General features: G+C 33.6%; 1 protein-coding gene across 1 annotated transcript; it reads right to left on the reverse strand.

Annotated features, from left to right (window-relative positions):
- LOC109717689 (tyrosine--tRNA ligase 1, cytoplasmic-like) lies at window positions 7,769–13,742 on the reverse strand. The gene is made up of 10 exons (XM_020243561.1): window positions 13,532–13,742; window positions 13,295–13,442; window positions 12,636–12,919; window positions 12,401–12,497; window positions 11,825–11,930; window positions 11,643–11,725; window positions 11,295–11,440; window positions 10,101–10,206; window positions 8,747–8,806; window positions 7,769–8,085 (listed from the first exon to the last, which is right to left on the reverse strand). Exons 1-10 carry the CDS (start codon window positions 13,663–13,665, stop codon window positions 8,065–8,067), a joined length of 1,185 nt encoding a protein of 394 aa, XP_020099150.1. The 5' UTR covers window positions 13,666–13,742; the 3' UTR covers window positions 7,769–8,064.

The raw sequence follows: 17,445 nt of genomic DNA on the forward strand, positions 1-17,445 counted from the left end.
CTTTAAACGAAAGTTGCACTATTTTTATGAAATTTATATCATTTCTTATTCTTTTCTTCTCCATCCTCATTCTTCCCCTTCGTTTTCTCGTCCGCCTCCTCCTTCTTCCTCCTCCACCTTCGTTGCTGTCGTCGCCGTCAAGCGCCCCTCGCGCCGTCGCCTCCCTTCTACCGACGCCAAACTCACTCCCTTTAATTATAATATTAAGATATTATGTTTGTAGCACCTGAACATCTCCTCCACCAGCAGGCACACCGTGTCCACCACGTAGTCCTTGGCCCGCGCTGTAGTGTTCCTGAGTTTTGGATAGGATTGGCTTCAGTATTTTAGACTGGTCGACATCTCTGGAGAGTGTCGGACTGGGTCAGAGTCAATTCTGCACGAATTGGATGCAGAATTGGACTCGGCGCACTCAAATAAGCAAAACTGGAGTTTTGCCAGATTCGGGCGCCCAGAAAATGTTTAGGGTCGCCCAGAAACGAGTGTTGAATTTAACTGAAACTGGAAGCCAATTCGGATCCCAAGTTCCGGGCGCCCAGAAGTGGGTCCGGAAATTCGACATCGTAAATATCGCTTGCTTCGACGCGTGGCAGGGTGGTAGGTGAGTTCCGCCGGTGCCGTTTACGGGCGCAGCACACCGCGGGCGGAGAGTCCGAAGGGCCCGGTTTGTGCTGTCGGGATGTTCTGGTCGCCCAGAACATGNCGTGGCTTCTCCGGAAAACCGGAGTTACTATTCACTTAAGTCGAACTTCCGGGTCTCATAACTTCTCCACTTTAGCTCGGTTTTGCCTGAAATTTGACGTGTGCTTATGTAATTAAATTACACACATAAACATCGTCAACAGAGAGTCTAATTGCACTGTCAAAATCTCAGTCCTTACAATAATATAGTAAATAGAATAGATATGATGACACGTGGCAAGCATATAGAAAGCCACGTTAGGAAAAATGTCTCTATCCTTTTTTACTAATATTTTTATATCCAGTAATTTTCAACCAATCATTTCAAATAATTAACTAAGTAATAATTTATTCCCAAATAAAGATAAATATTTTCTTTCTAACGCGTAATATCCGCATCCGCCAATTCTTTCACAACGTAATATCCGTGAATTTCTCAAATATCTCAACATAATTATAGGTGACTTTGAAATAAAATCACGTAAGCATATAGAAAGCCACGTGTCAGCTTCTCACATAGGGTTCATAAAGGGTTCTACTTTAATATATAGTAATAGATAGATAAAAGGCTTCTATTTTTAAAATTAAAATTCAAATTGCTCATTCGATAGTAAAAACAATATTAAAGTTAAAAAATATTAATTAAAATTAAATTTTAAATTTAGAATTAATTTATATTATAGTTAAAAAATAAATTTTGTTAACTATTTAAACTAAACGATTTGAAAATTAACTTTAAATTATAAATTTGAATTTAATTTTAGCTATTATAATTTCAAATTATTTTTATAAAGATTTTTAGCTTGTTTAAATAACACATTAAGTTTATTTGACTTCGATCATAAGTTCAAATGGTACAACTTATTTTTTATTTTATCAACCTGTAATTAAAAAGTTTCACTCTCTCTTTATGGTTTAGCTTATTTTTACTTTTGCATTCCATAGTCTAAATAGTCACTTTGCTCTCATGCATCGTCTAGATTACTCGCCAATTCCTTCATAAGATCTTTGATGCTATCAATGTCGGCAACACCCCAACGTCGTAGCACCATAATATTAAGAGAAAAAAATGATCTAGCATTAAAAAATTATAAGTATAGATTAAATATTACTTCAAAAATTGAAGCAAAATGGATATGAATTTCTCTCTCAATAAAGAAAAAACAAATGGACATGGGATTTGGAGGAAGATGGGATGCTGTGGATGGGAAATTTAAAAAGATGGAAGAGAAAGCTGGAAGAGGAAGATGGAAAAAATAATCTATCACTTGAAAATTTTAAGTATAAATTAGCTATTAAGTAATGGACAAGGATTTCTCTCTCAACAACAAAAAAATGGAAAAGGGCTTCGGAGGAAGATGTGCTGTGGATAGAAATTTTCCAAAAATGGAATGGGATGTCCTATAATTACCAAAGGGGCATTATGGGAATGAGAATAAAAATTTATAAAAAAGACCTTGATACTAACTTTATAAATGAAAAAATACTTTGCCCTCGGTGAGAGGGTAACCAACACCTAAGGCAATAAAAGACATCTCTATCATCCATTTTAAAAAAATTTAAGGGCCGAAATCTTTTGGTGCATAGGAGCATTGCTCTAAAAATTTTAGAAGATAAATAAAATTTTAACTAGTCAATTTTTAATAAAAAAGTTTAGTGATTAGATAATTAATATTAAAAAATATTAAATTTATTTCGTTAATTTACACTCGCTTAACTTCTAATTATTTTATTTACATTATTTCAATCAAATAACTTGTGAATTTTATTAAATCTAATAGTAATTTAGTTGGAATTTAATTTTTTAAATTTTTGTTAATAAAATAATAACAACCAATAACTAATATCTAACAGAACTATTAAATTTAGCATACTATTTTATTTAGTTAAATAAATTAGCCCATCAAAAATAAATAGAAAGTTAAGAATGTATAAATAAAATATTTAAAGTTAAAAGGAATTAGCTTAAAATGCATGATAATTAAGAGGTTCTTAGTGTATTTTCACCTATAAAACACATAAGAAAAGAGAGAGCTCTATACCAGCACTAAAAACTTTTTACTAGATAGGCCCATATATTTTAAAAATTAACTAAAAAATTATAAGCTACCAAAGGTCTATAAAGTAAATATAAAAAGTTGAGGGCGCCATGGCCATTTTGGGTCTATTAATAGCTCCGTCCCTGCATGATTACTATTTTTCTTTTTCATCTAACCAAACAATTTTAGCTAGAAAATTTCTTTTCCACATAAAGTTTTTTTCCCGAAAAATAGCTTTCTACTATTTTCCAAAGAACTAAACAGCCTTTATCCTAGCATGTGTGATTCTACTTTTCTTCTTCCTCTTTCTCCTTTTTATTCTTCTCTTATCCATTGCTACAATAACTACGGCTACGATACTGTTATAGTATTTTCAACTTGTATCAATTTAGTATTAAAGCCGAAATATCCTCCATTAGAGCCAAAAGATCATTCGTCAACACCAAAAATTCTCTATTAGAACCAAAAGATCATCCATCAACATCGAAAAATCCTCTATTAGAACCAATGTGATTGAATTTTATTGAATTTTTATGATTTAAAACTTGTTAAGGCCTCTTGGAAGCTCAATAATTATTAATGGGCCTTACTTGGGAGCCCAACTAAAATTTTCATGTGTGATATTTAGTCCCACATTGGAAACCAAAAGGGTGTTTGTGGTTTTTATATAATCTTTTGTTATCAAGCTAGTTGCTCGAAAAAAAAATGAGAGTAATGCTCTCGTTTAAATACACGCACAGCACGAGCCGAGCCGAGCCGAGCCAGGCCGGGCCGGCGGCAGCGCATGCGGTCCTTACACCCGGTTTATTTTATTTTATTTTTATATTTTCGGTTTTATCTTTATTTTAATTCTTATCTTTATCTTTATCCTAATCCTAATCTTTATCCGTATAATCTTAGGCTTATCTTGTTCTACACGGATTTCATGCGTTGAAGCAAGATTCTCGCCTTGGTTATAAATATTGGGCGAGGTTGCACGAGTTGAAAAATCGTCTTTTCTTGCTTTCTCGCCATTAATTGTTTCCGTCAATTTTCGCCGAGTTTTCTTTTGCTGGATCTGAAGCTTGTTGGGTTCATCTTGCGCCACCTTGGAAGCGTGCCGACAGGGTGGAACGTGGTCGTTGTATCGCTAATCTTTATCCGTATAATCTTAGGCTTATCTTGTTCTACACGGATTTCATGCGTTGAAGCAAGATTCTCGCCTTGGTTATAAATATTGGGCGAGGTTGCACGAGTTGAAAAATCGTCTTTTCTTGCTTTCTCGCCATTAATCGTTTCCGCCAATTTTCGCCGAGTTTTCTTTTGCCGGATCTGAAGCTTGTTGGGTTCATCTTGCGCCACCTTGGAAGCGTGCCGACAGGGTGAAACGTGGTCGTTGTATCACTAGAAGTAATTGCTGGGAAGCCTCGCACGTGGAGGGGCAATTTCGTTTCTAGTACAGTGCTCTGCACACCTCGATCCACGGGCCTTTTCTATTCCTTACCTTTACAATATTTTTGTTTAATTTTGTTTCGGAATTTTTCTAAAACTGTAATCAATCTTTCGAGTTGTTTTTAAAGAATATTATAATAAAATATCAGAAAGAATTTTTTCAACAGTTATAGCCGAGAGGTTCTCTATCAAAGCAAAAGTCTATCTTGGAATATATGAAAAATCATTCTTTTACCTTTTTTTAATTTTGGATCCTATTCCTTTTACTTTTTTTTTTTTCTTTATTTTTTTGGACTTCAATGAGATTTGACAGGGTTTCACGTCGAGTGCAAATTGATCAATGGCTTTGTAATGATCTTATTTCAAAAAAATTTTGAGAAGAAATTAAGTCTTACTTCACTATTATTTTCTTTCGTATTTTATTTTTTTATGATGAAACTATCATGAAATTGAAATATATTAAGCCTTCGTTTGGGATTGCGGGGAGATTGCGTTACGTGCGGTGAGAAACAACGATGGGAAAATACCCTATTTGTTTCCGTACGTAATATTGCGTTCCGCATATCGCGATGAATAGGTTACGAAATATTTTCTGCGGTCCCACCAGAGAACGCAGAAGCATATCCCTATACGCTTTTTTCTCAACTCCATTTTATCTAATGTAATAGCGTTAGATAGAACTCAAGACCAAACGACATGATGAAAGATGAATATAAAGAACAAATTAAAAAAATAAAATTATATTTATCGTGATTTATATGGAGAATGTGATATTATGTTTGGCCGACTGTAGCATAAGAAAATAAATAATTTTCTAATTCTACAAAGAAATAGATATATCTTTAATAATTACAAGTATTCAACATGCTATTGTTCCAAAGATTATTGATCCCACGGCCATCAACATTTTCGAAGGAATTTCTTTAACCACAAATCAAGTTTCATACAACAATGCATTATCCTCTTCTGCTAGCACATGATCTTTCGATACAATGTGACAAATTTGCCAATTCCTTCTTACAACGGGATAAATTTGCTAATCCCTTATTTTACGTTTCAACAAAAAATTCTATGTATTCAAATTTCAAATTTCAAGGTGCTGACTGTAACTGAGAAATCATTAATGAAGATTATTTGATATCCATTTCTTCTTTCTCTTTCTCCTTCTTTTTATTCTTCTCCTTCATTTTTCTCCTTCTTTTTATTCTTCTCCTATGCTACAATAACTACGGCTATGATATTGTTATAGTATTTTTCAACTTTATCAATTTAGTATTAAAACCGAAATATCCTCCATTAGAGCCAAAAGATTATCCGTCAACACCGAAAATCCTCTATTAGAACCAAAAAATCATCCATCAACATCGAAAGATCCTCTATTAGAACCAAAAACTCATTCCTTATAGCCGAAAGGCTCTCTATCAAAGCAAAAGTCTATCTTTTTTTTGGACTTCAATGAGATTTGACAGGGTTCCACGTCGAGTGCAAATTGATCAATGGTTTTGTAATGATCTTATTTTAAAAATATTTTGAGAAGAAATTAAGTCTTACTTCACACTGCTATTTTCTATCCGTATTTTATTTTTTTATGATGAAACTATCATGAAATTGAAATCTATTAAATCTAATATTCTCATGATGAAAGATGAATATAAAGATAAAATTATAAAAATAAAATTATATTTGCCGTGATTGATATGGAGAATGTGATATCATGTTTGGCCGACTGTAGCATAAGAAAAAAAATGATTTTTTAGTTCTACAGAGAAATAGGTATATCTTTAATAATTATAAGTATTCAACATGCTATTGTTCCAAAGATTATTGATCCCACCGCCATCAATATTTTCAAAAGAATTTCTTTAACCACAAATTGACTTTTATATAACAATGCATTATCCTCATCTGCTAGCGGGATAAATTTGTTAATCCCTTATTTTACATTTCAACAAAAAATTCTATGTATTCAAATTTCGAGGTGCTGATTGTATTTTTCAAATCACTACAACTGATAAATCATTAATGAAGATTATTTGATATGTCAGAATTGGACTACATTATTATATTATGCCAAAATTTATTTACTAAATTTTTTATTGTCGATCTTATTCATCTCGATGATGAGATTCTATGAAATGGAAGCGAATAATTCAGTGAAAAAATCACCTATGATATTAAAATCTTTTTTAAAAAACATTTGGATTATTATTTTTGTTAATTAATTTTAGAACTCTTTTTTTAGATTTTTGGAATTAGAAGTTTCAAATTAATATTAGATATATTTATACTAGAAAATTTTCTAAAATTTTTGGTTTTGAATAGGATTAGAATTAATATTTTCTTATTCTTATTACAAATAAGGCCAAAATATAATTGTAAAGAGAGGCTTTCATTAATAAAATTTTATTTAGATATGTGTGACCAAGGTCTTATTCTAACATGTATGACTTCTCTTTTTTTCTTCCTCTTTCTCCTTCTCTCCATTCTTCCCTTATTTTTCAGCCAGCATCAAAATATTATTTTTTTATTTAAATATTTGTGATTTAAATATTTGTGATGATATTTTATGTGTATCCATGATCCACATCATAAACATGAAACTAGTTTGTTTTTTTTTATTCCTTTTGGATGGAACAAAAAAAAGAAAAATATTAGGAAAAAAAACCTATTTTCTCTTAAAAAAATGTTCCTTTCAATCCAAAAATTGGGAAAAGGAAAAGGAAAAGAAATTTATTTTGTTTCTTTTCTTTCCTTATTCCCTATAATAGAAGAAAAAAGTTTCTTTTATTTTTTTCTTTTCACTTCTTTTTTTGAATCTTAGGTGATCCTCAAGATTTCTAATATTTTGTACATGTTGTATATTTCATATTTGGACTTGCAAATTTATTACTAACTTTTCAAGCCACTTAAGTAGGAAGGTTGTTAAGAACCGGTATATTCTTTTTAATTGATTACTAACAATTCCCATCAAGTATAAAAATAAGAGTAATCCTAAGAGATGTTGGGTTCAAAATTTGTAATATTTCAAAAATGTTGTATTTTTTTTATATTTGAAATAGCAAACTTGTTACTAATTTATCGTGCCCAATTAGAATTAAGAGATTACTAGAAACTTGCATATTCTTAATAATAGATCAGCAACTATTTCCATCATATAAATGAAAATACATCCTAATTCATAGTACTTTACCGACGCCTTTTACAACTACCAATCATGAGATGAATAATAATGATTTACATATTTTCAATAAAATATATGGAGAATTGCTAGAATATTACAAACCATACACCAAACAGAACTTACAAATTTCAAAATCGACAAACTAAATAATTATTTAACATTTTCAAACAACCCCTATGAATTCAATTTTTGTTGAAAATAGTTTTTACTATCTAAATAAAAATCAATTATCTAAATTAAGATCAATAATCTTCGTCATAAAGTTAATAAAAAAAAAATTATATCCTTTATTTTCACAAAAAATAATTTTTTAGAATCATAAAAATTGATATTTTCTCAAAATGTTCTATCATTAGAAATGCTAACATATATAACCTTTGTACTCAAAAACGTATACTAAAACTCTACTCTATTAAAGATATTCTAATATGCTAACTTATATAACTTCAGCGCAATTTTTTTTTTTTTTAAAGAAAGGTACAACTGGTTTTAAATTATCAGTTCTCCCAGGGAATATAACATCAGCCAATAATTTGAAGAACAAAAACCATCTAATTTCCCCGAGTCCCAGTACGTAGTAGTCGACATGATAATGCTCTCTCACTTGGTAATCCCCAACAATTATATGTTATGTATATCACTGAGAAAATTAAATCGACCTCAAATTTGCTTCTTCCCCAAAAATAAGATAATAAGATGATGTTTAAGCACCTTGCGTCGCCACTTCAAAGTTCACCTGCTAACTCTGTAGGCCTGAAAAATGAAAGAAATACAAGGGCTCTCGTGATCGAGATAAAACCAGAAATTCGATAACACGCATATACTGTGCTCGAGAGTAGTAGTAATATTGATGTTTCCTCGCTATATACATTGTTAAATATGAGATCGATCACATTCAAATAGTTGGCAGTGTTTGGTTCAGAAATAAAGCAAAGATGACGGCAAAAAATTCTGCTATGTAGCTATTCAAGAATTATAGAAGGCATTGCCGCTATCCTCGGCGGATCCTTTATCGTGACAACCACCTGATTGAAAGGGAATAAGAGATATCTCAGAATATCTGCTCCCTATACCGCACAGGGAGCAGATATACTACATTTAGAATAACAACCAAATACAATTTTCGGGATAATATCAAGAATTGTGGTCTAAGTGGGTACATTTTTAACTATCCCTGGCATATCAGTTCTCTAACCAAAATAGCTACGGGTGCGAAAACGCATAATTTTTGAGAGATTCAATCCATGCGTGGACTTGACACAGATCAGTGGCTGGCACTAGAATGCACAGATTCATGACAACTTTCGCACAAAGCGGTGAGCCAAGGTTTTGGACCTTTGGCATGAACATCAAAGATATTCCTCAGGGAAAAGGAGTGCAGTTTGATTAACACTTAGAAGAGGTAGAGTTGTACCTTCACGGTCTTTAGTAGTTCTCTTGCCTCGCTGTTGTTCTTGAAGTGGTCGCGCACAGGCTGTGAAGAGGAGGTAACTAGATTAGGTATAACATACTGGCGAGACATTGTTTCCGTAGGTATGGGCAAAAAAGAGAGAATTTTTTTTATAAATAATCCTATCAATTTTTATAATTGTAAAAATAATTTTTTTTAAAAAATAATTATAAAAATGGACCTCTAAATGCAGTGAATGATTCACCGCATTCATAACTCCTGTTTAGGAGTAGAAAAAGAATAAAAGCGATGAACCATTCACCGCTTTTACCATCGTAGAAATGTAGAAAGAAGTGGAAAAAAGAAAGAAAGCGGTGAATGGTTCACCGCCACCGTTTTTATAGGACTATATTTATAAATAAAAATTTATCAGGTTTATTTTTAGAATAAAATTTTAAAAGAAGACTATTGCACTAAAAACCCCAAAAAGAGAATTAGTAATCATAAGAATAAGCCATCTTTATGAATCATTCATGTTGGTCTGTTAAAGGGTTGACACTCAACGAGCAGCAACTATATAAAACCCTATAGTCGAAAAATACACATATATCTATATTCTCTATGGTTAAAATATTAGACAAGTTAAAAAGGATTTCTGTGGAGATAAAAAAGAAAAAGAAAAAGCATCAAGAGAAATATGATTGCTTTGGTCGTTACAACAAGCACAATCAGTACCCAGCTTATTTCAACAACCAGCATGCTCTTTTAGTTATCCTATAAATTCAACGAGATAACTATTTCTTGAGATGATTCCTTGAATCACTCTATGCATAATCAAACCCTTGATACATTCATATTCAAAAACAGAGATTCAGAACAAGTACAAACAGGTGAAATCTGGGTTACCACCTTAGCTTTCTATGCATTACCTGGCAAGTATTATATCTATGTTTGCTTAATATAGACTAAGCATAACCCAATTCACATGAGGTGATATCTGGGAAAGTAAAGTGGAAACAGAAAAGCATCCGACAATATCATTATAAGCCAGCCAAGGCAAACTCGCCCACCCAAACACACTATAAATATAAAACTAAGAAGGAAAAAGATGTACAGGAAGATAGTGAGACAGTTGGAGTGACATGGTACATGTAAATGTAAATAAGATTAACCTTAAGCTCCAAAAGTGAAGATGCAAGAAGCATGGCTTATAGCTTTTGCAAGTTCATGGATTTCCCAATAACGGAAGAGTAGATGCAGCAATTAAACAGTCAGTGAAATAATAAATTTATCTAACATCCTATATTACCCTTTCTGTCCATGTCAATTCTGATTTTGACAAATTAAAGGAACCAAAGACAGTTAAAGAGTATTTTACCTGCAATATCTGATTTATAGCCTTTGCAAGGGCAGGCTTCACATCAGCTGGATGCAATGCACCACTTTCATAATCTGCAATCAATTCTTCAACGCTGGCGAATGTTCTGGAGAGACGATAGCACCGAGAGTCAGCAAATCAAAACTCCAAGCACTAAATATTAAGATGGGAAAACTTCAGAAAGCCCTCCTGAGGTTCTATTATTTGGACTTTTCTAACCTATGATTCAAAGTACAGCACCTAGTGCCTAATGATTTCTGATTTAGTTATCCGTAAGCCCGTTAAAATGGAAGCACAGCACTATACATTATCAAACACACGGTGGCAAAGTGTAGATCACAGATAGGTGAAATGCTATATTCCACCACCTTATAGTTTATAAAATGTAGCACTTTGTTAGGTCCTTACGAAAAACTAAAATAAAACCACATGGCAGCAAAATGCTATACTTTGAAACACATGGTAGAAAACAGCAATTGCACTATAGCACATGGGAGTTTTGAAGTTTTCCCTATTACAAACGGCAATTAAAGGCTCAGAAGTCTTTTTTGGTCTCTAGCACCTACACGAATCCTCCGAACTAAAATAATAATGGAATACACAAAACAGGTACTAAAGAATCTCTCATGTGGAATTCTACTTTTACAGGCTACAAATTTAAATTTGGTCAAGACATATTCAAGTTCAGCCTAAGATAGAAGGATGTAGTAGCAGCTAAATTTCCAGCACAACAAATGTAGTTCAACTGAAATGTTGTTTATAATTGATTTCAAACAAGAGAACACTTCAACGCCCTCTCAATTAATGTATTTAGACAGTGTTTGGTTAGGAGATAGGCTGGGGATATTGATGAAAATCGCTATAATCCTTCCAAACACAACCAATTTTCAGCTATCCTCGGAATTTGACAGGATAGAAGTTCCTATAGGTTCCTTGACTCCAGAATAGCAATTCCAAGACGTGAGCTGGAATTGCAACAACCCCCACTATCCCTGTACTCATTATACTTTAACCAAACACAACTAGGATAAGATCTAGAATTGAAGTTCTAACAAGGAGATATTTTTCAATATTCCTGAGATGGAGAATACATAATAATTTTCATTTTCCTTGAGGTAAAATTGCAAAACGCAACCACAATGTAGATAGAGAGTTTATCAATAATTTTGTCTTCTAAGGCACAAGACCACTTACTTGTTACCACCATTGTCTTCTTGTCTGACCACCTCAAAACTACCAAACCATGGGAAGACAATGTATTTGATATATTCCAGACAAGGATTTCCTTCTACAACCTTTGGAGGGCAGTAAGCTTTCTTTATTTTCACATTCACATCAGCCTACAATAAGTAATAGTCAAAGATTAGTGCAGGCAACTAGAGAGACCAGAAAAGATTACATTAAGTAATGGAAAACTTAGACAGAAGGAATAGCACATGTAAAAGATAACACTTTCACATATGTTAAAAACTTTCCATAATTTTTCTACAAAGAAAAAAACAGAGTAACAGATTAGCCTTTCTGAAGCAAAGAGAGCATTACCTCCTCATCCTCCATGTAGATGGAAGAAGATGGATCACTTTTTGACATTTTCTCTTGTCCCTGCTGTAACCCAGGTAACATGTCTATTTTTCAAGTTCAGTCAAGGTTCTAAAAGTCTATAGCAACATAAGCAAAATGAAGTAAATTCTTAATATAAAGAAAAAGGATCGCAAGTAAGATACGGTGCGACAAAATGATGGGCTTATTTTTCCTTTTAATATCATCACAGTACTCTCTTGCTAACACATTAACCTTCCGCTGATCCATCCCTAACTGGCAAATGTCAGCCTGCAAAAGAAAGTGTCAAATAAAAATCACATGATCTCAGATATAAACTCGGGAGTTACAAAACAAATCACAGCAAAGACTAAAGCAAGAACCTCAGAATGCCATCAATGGTGCAACTTATAGAGGCCAATGCAGATTGAAAAATAAATAAATAAGTAAATCATAGATACAAAATTCTGCCGTTACTCATTTATTGTTCTTATCAAATCTATCTCTATGCTCGAATTAGAATACTGAAGAATGGAAAAATAATAGAACCATCTATACAAAACTCCAATGCACCGTTCATTCCCTAGAAAATTGAAAACAAGTTTTAAGTGTTAATAAAAGACAAATCAAAGCATCAAACATGTTTTACAGAAATCGGATGCTCCACATAAGAATCAAATAGCAGTTTTGTATTATTTGTTTAATTAAACTTTGCATGCTATCTTGAGATGAATTATCCAAATGTAACCAAGAAAAGGAACCTTCAAGAAAAATATGTCAGCACACTGCATGCAAGGATAAAAGATCTGCGCTGCAGTCAATTCATCTTGTTCACTTCGACCCATGATCTGGCTACACCTGCACAAATAACAGCAAGCATTGTGAGTCACAATTAATAAAAGGAGTAGAGTAATTAGCACTACTGCACTAGTATTAGTTAAGGCTAGAACTTGGATACCGAAAATTAATAGTAAAGCATGAAAAATACAGAAATACCTTATTATCCGCGGCAGTGTGTTTCTTCGGGCTATATCCATGACAAGGGGCCAGTACTCATGTGCTCGGCTATTTATTTCATCAGATGACCACAAGAACACAACATTATCAAGGTTCATACCAACAGCTCTCCAAATCTCAATGAGATAACGACCTATGTTCCGTATTTTCTTCAAATCGCCGCCCATTTTGTTGTTTAACTGTGCAAACCAGTCGGCTATCCATATTTTAACCGTGCAACCAGCTGATGTCAGCTTGTTGACATTTAAGGCCTTCATAACACCCTGATCAAAAGTAAAAAATACGCATTGTAATCCATACTAAAACATATGCACAAGTTAGCAAACTAAAACTCGGCTTTTATGTTTTATCTGACACACATAAATCTAGTATCCCCTATCGGTGGACTACCGTGTTGAGAATCGAAATGAATTTATATTGTAAGTTTAAAAAAAGTGATTTTATTGAATTGAATTTGTTGAATGCTCTTAATTCTATCATATTTGAGGACATTTGAACTGTACATTGGAAAAAGATACCCAGATCATGCATCCAAAGAGGGTTTTAGGAATTAATTGTGCCATACATCCATCTGTTTTCTAGACAAAGTAGGATCAACGACAGAGACAGAGAAAGAAAGAAGAAACGGGGTTGAGAACCTGAGCGATGTGCATCCTTCCGGAGGGCTCGAAGCCGTCGTAGCACACCGGATTCGGCTTCTTCGCCAGCAGATTCAAAAGCTCGTCCTCTTGGATGCACTCCTCTCCCACGCTCCGCACCAGCGCGAATCTCTCCTGCAAGCTTAACCTGGAGAACACGATTCTAGGGTTTTTACCGTTTTAGGGTTAGGGTTAGGGTTAGGGTTAGGGTTAGGATTAGGGTTAGGAATGCGGTACCCAGGGGCGGAGGAGGACGACGGAGCGGAAGAGGGAGGAGGAAGAGGGGGATCGAGGGAGAGGGATCCGACGTCGAGGGAAGGGGAGGCGGAGGAATCGGCGGCTGGGATCGGCTGCTGCTCCTCTTCCGCCATGGATGGATCTCGAGGGGAGACGACGCAGGTGTCGGCGTGGAGAAGGAGGAAGAAGATCGCGGAGGAGGGGACTGGGGATAGTGGTAGGGTTTATGGAAAGGGAGGAGTCCTAGGGATGTAAAATGGGCTGCAGATCCGTGCCGGTCCGGCCCGGCCCAAATATTTGGGTCGTGGTCGGCCTCACTCTTTAGGCCCGATAGTTTGGCAGGACCCGGCCACAATCGGGCCTTGGCCGTGACGGGCCGAGGATAGCCCGCGGCCCAGCATGGCACGGCCCGATTGATCTTTAGAGCAATTTTTTTTTTTCAAAAATAATAATAATAATAATAATAATAATAATAATAATGTATATATATTTTTAAAAAAATTGAAAATTTTAGATATTTTATAATTATTTTTATAAAATTTTAAAATTTTTAATCAAAATATCAATTTAACTAAATATAATATATTATTCTTATTTTTTAAATTTAATATATTTTTAAAAAAAAATTAAAAATAAAATTTTAAGGGCCCGGGCCGGCTTCTAGCTTATTTTAGCCCGACTAATGTGGGTCTTGTCGGNTGGCCCACATTACACCCCTAGGGAGGAGTATCGGAAGAGAGTTACATCGAGCCCCGGGCTCCGATGGCGCCCACGGCCATAGTTGGGGATGCAAATGGATTCGGGTTGGTAGAGTTACCGCTCCAATCCGCTTCGAACAATGCGGTAAGTAGGAATAAAAATATTAAAAATATATATATAATATGTCCTGAATCTGTTTCGATATTGAGTAAGTGGAGTGGTGGGAGAAAAATCCCTTTCTTTCTTTGATCTGATACATCCGAAAAAATTCACCAAAAATCTGCTTCCGTGCCAAATGGAACAATAAGTGAGGGCCAAAAATAGGATTAAAATTAATCCGCGGATTTGTATTTGTGGGGTTAAAACGTACTGAACTTTAATTTATGGATCATTTTGAATTAACTATCTAATTTTCTGAACCTGAAAATTCAAATTCGAAATAATTATTTCTCTTTAGATTTTTAAATTACAAATTTAAATAACATCAAAAATTTATATATATTACATAATTTAAAATCAATTTGGGTTCAAATTCAGATCGAGTGCAGACAAAATTCATACCCAAATTCTAAATACGTCGGGTTTTTATTTTTTATACTAGTATGCAAAACTATATATGTTTAGCATTGAGTAAATCCGCTTCGTTCATATTAGTGTTTAGATAAAATTTTGGATATCAGCAACTATTGATATCCCTACATGTTCTCTCTAGGATTGTCAATGAGTCAGCATGTTGTGGCCACCTTGTGTTCGGCTTATTTAATCCGAACATAAGCTAGTTTATTAAAATATTGAGCTGAAAAATTCAACTTGTATTCAAATCGTCTATTAACAAGTCGAACATGAGCTGATTCATGAACAAGAAGTTACATTGTCATCTCTACTATTAGATAAAAAGTATGAAGAAAATTAAAAAATCAAAATCTTAACCTAATTTTTTTTTTTTTTGAGAGATAGATAGCACGCAACCTACTTCGTTTATTTCATAGAGAAATAACTTAGCTGGAAATGTTTATCAACTAAGATTTGAACTTGGGTCTCGGGTACCAACCATCAAGCCTTTTACCACTTGCTCTAGGGACGGTCAGTAATTTTAACATAATAATTGAAATTCACAAAATATACCCCTAAAATTCAAATAGTAAAAATTTATATAATATATATATATAGAGCTAGATAGAGCATGACTAGGATGCTTTTGGAAGCACCACGTGCTATAACATTTTTAGCTATTGAATCAATCCTAGTGATTTTTGGATCATACATAATGGTGGATTCCACAAGTGATTATCATTATTGACTTTCGACCTAATAATCAAAAAGACGGATAAAAGTTAAAATCTTTTAATGCTTTTAGAAGCATTCCAGCTCAGTTATCTATATATATAGATAGATCTTAACCTCACATCCCTTCATCCAACGACCGAAAACCTAATAGCATCAATGATTTGGTGCTATTAGAAGCATTCTAGCCTAGTTCTCTCTCTATATGTATAAAGAGAGAGTTCGGCTGGGTTGCTTCTAATAGCACCAAGTACTTTGTGCTATTAAGTTTTCTACTTTGGATTTAACTTTTTAATTATTTCTATCCGTTAAATCATACTATTCAACCAACCAGCCACTCAACCCTAAGGGATCATTATTATTCTAACCGCACATTCTTTCATCCAATGGCCTAAAACTTAATAGCACCAATAACATGGTACTATTAAAAGAATTTAAGCCTAACTCTATACACATATATGAATATAATTTAGTTGGAATACTTCTAAAAGTATTTCAGTTGAGCTAAACATGAACTGACTCGTGAACAACGAGCTGGATTGCCAGCCCTACTTCTCTATGTGACTATGTAACTGGTTTGGCCATCTCCAACATGTGAGCCAGGCCCAACTTATTGAGACAGGCCGAATATATACATGTAGGAAACTTCTTTGGGCCAACTGATTACTACAAGGAAAAGCGATATAACTCTTTGTCCTCGTCCTAGACCTAATATAGTTGCAAGACACAAAGAAAATGAAATGTCTAAGTCCAATAACAATAGGTTTAACTAATAACCCTGTCTCAATTGTCCCCCCATATTTTCTGTTATTTTGATTTCAATGTTGCGCGTTACTTTTATCTCATAAATGTTCAAAATTTCAGCAATGTCGATCATTAGATTTGGATGCAAAACTTCAAAACACAGAGTCAAAATATTACACAAGTTGTATCTAATAAAAAAGGATAAACTTTAAATACTCATGTGGTTTCGCACGTTTTCATTTTAATACTCTGTGGTTTAAAGTGTATCAATTTAGTATTCTGTGGTTTTATTTTTCTCTTTTCGTTAGCCCATCCGTTAACTTTTTCTTAAATCAAGATACCCACCTATAGTTTATCGATTATGCACTTTAAAACCCTTTAGTTTTATCTTTGTCACTAATTTAACGAAAAAAAAAATTAGTGGAGAGATAATAGAAAGAGAAAAATAAAATCACAGGATACGAAAATAATACACTTTAAACTACAATATACTAAAGTAAAAAAGTGCGAAACCATAGAGGCGATATTTGTTTTTCCAATAAAAAAGCACATTCACATAAATCAATTGAATGTATCCAATGTACAATTTGGACTATCAGAGAGATGCCTAGACCATATCACTAATTCAAAAACCTACTTTATGCCCTCTATATATAATAAACTTGTTTGATTCTAAAAGTGGCTCTTACCCATTAGTACAAATAAGAACTTTGGAAAAATATTCAATATACCCTTCAAAATTTTAAAATTAACTTATTTACTTCTAAATGGCCAAAATATCCTTATTGATTTTAAAAAATGCTGTCCAATATCCCTTTTCCTTTTAGGGTTTATTAAAAGGATTAGGCTTTAGAGAGAGGCATTTTGGGTGTTGAAAAGTAAATTTAAAATTATTTCAAATAGTAGTAAGAAATAACTTACATATGCCACATCCTTGATGCCTAAGTAATACTTCATTTTCATTATTATAGTGCAATAATGTTTGGCAGTTCGACTATTATACTATCGATAGTACAAAATTTTTGATACTATTGAATTTTCTGTCGTTAGATCTACCCTTTGATCATTTCCATCCGTTAGATTATACTATTCAACCAACCACCCCCTCAACTCTAGAGAACCACTATTATCCTAATCGCACATCTTTTTATTTAACGACTGAAAATTTAATAGCACTGAACGTTTGG

This window comes from Ananas comosus, linkage group 11 (assembly GCF_001540865.1).
Source record: "Ananas comosus cultivar F153 linkage group 11, ASM154086v1, whole genome shotgun sequence".
Lineage (NCBI taxonomy): Eukaryota > Viridiplantae > Streptophyta > Magnoliopsida > Poales > Bromeliaceae > Ananas > Ananas comosus.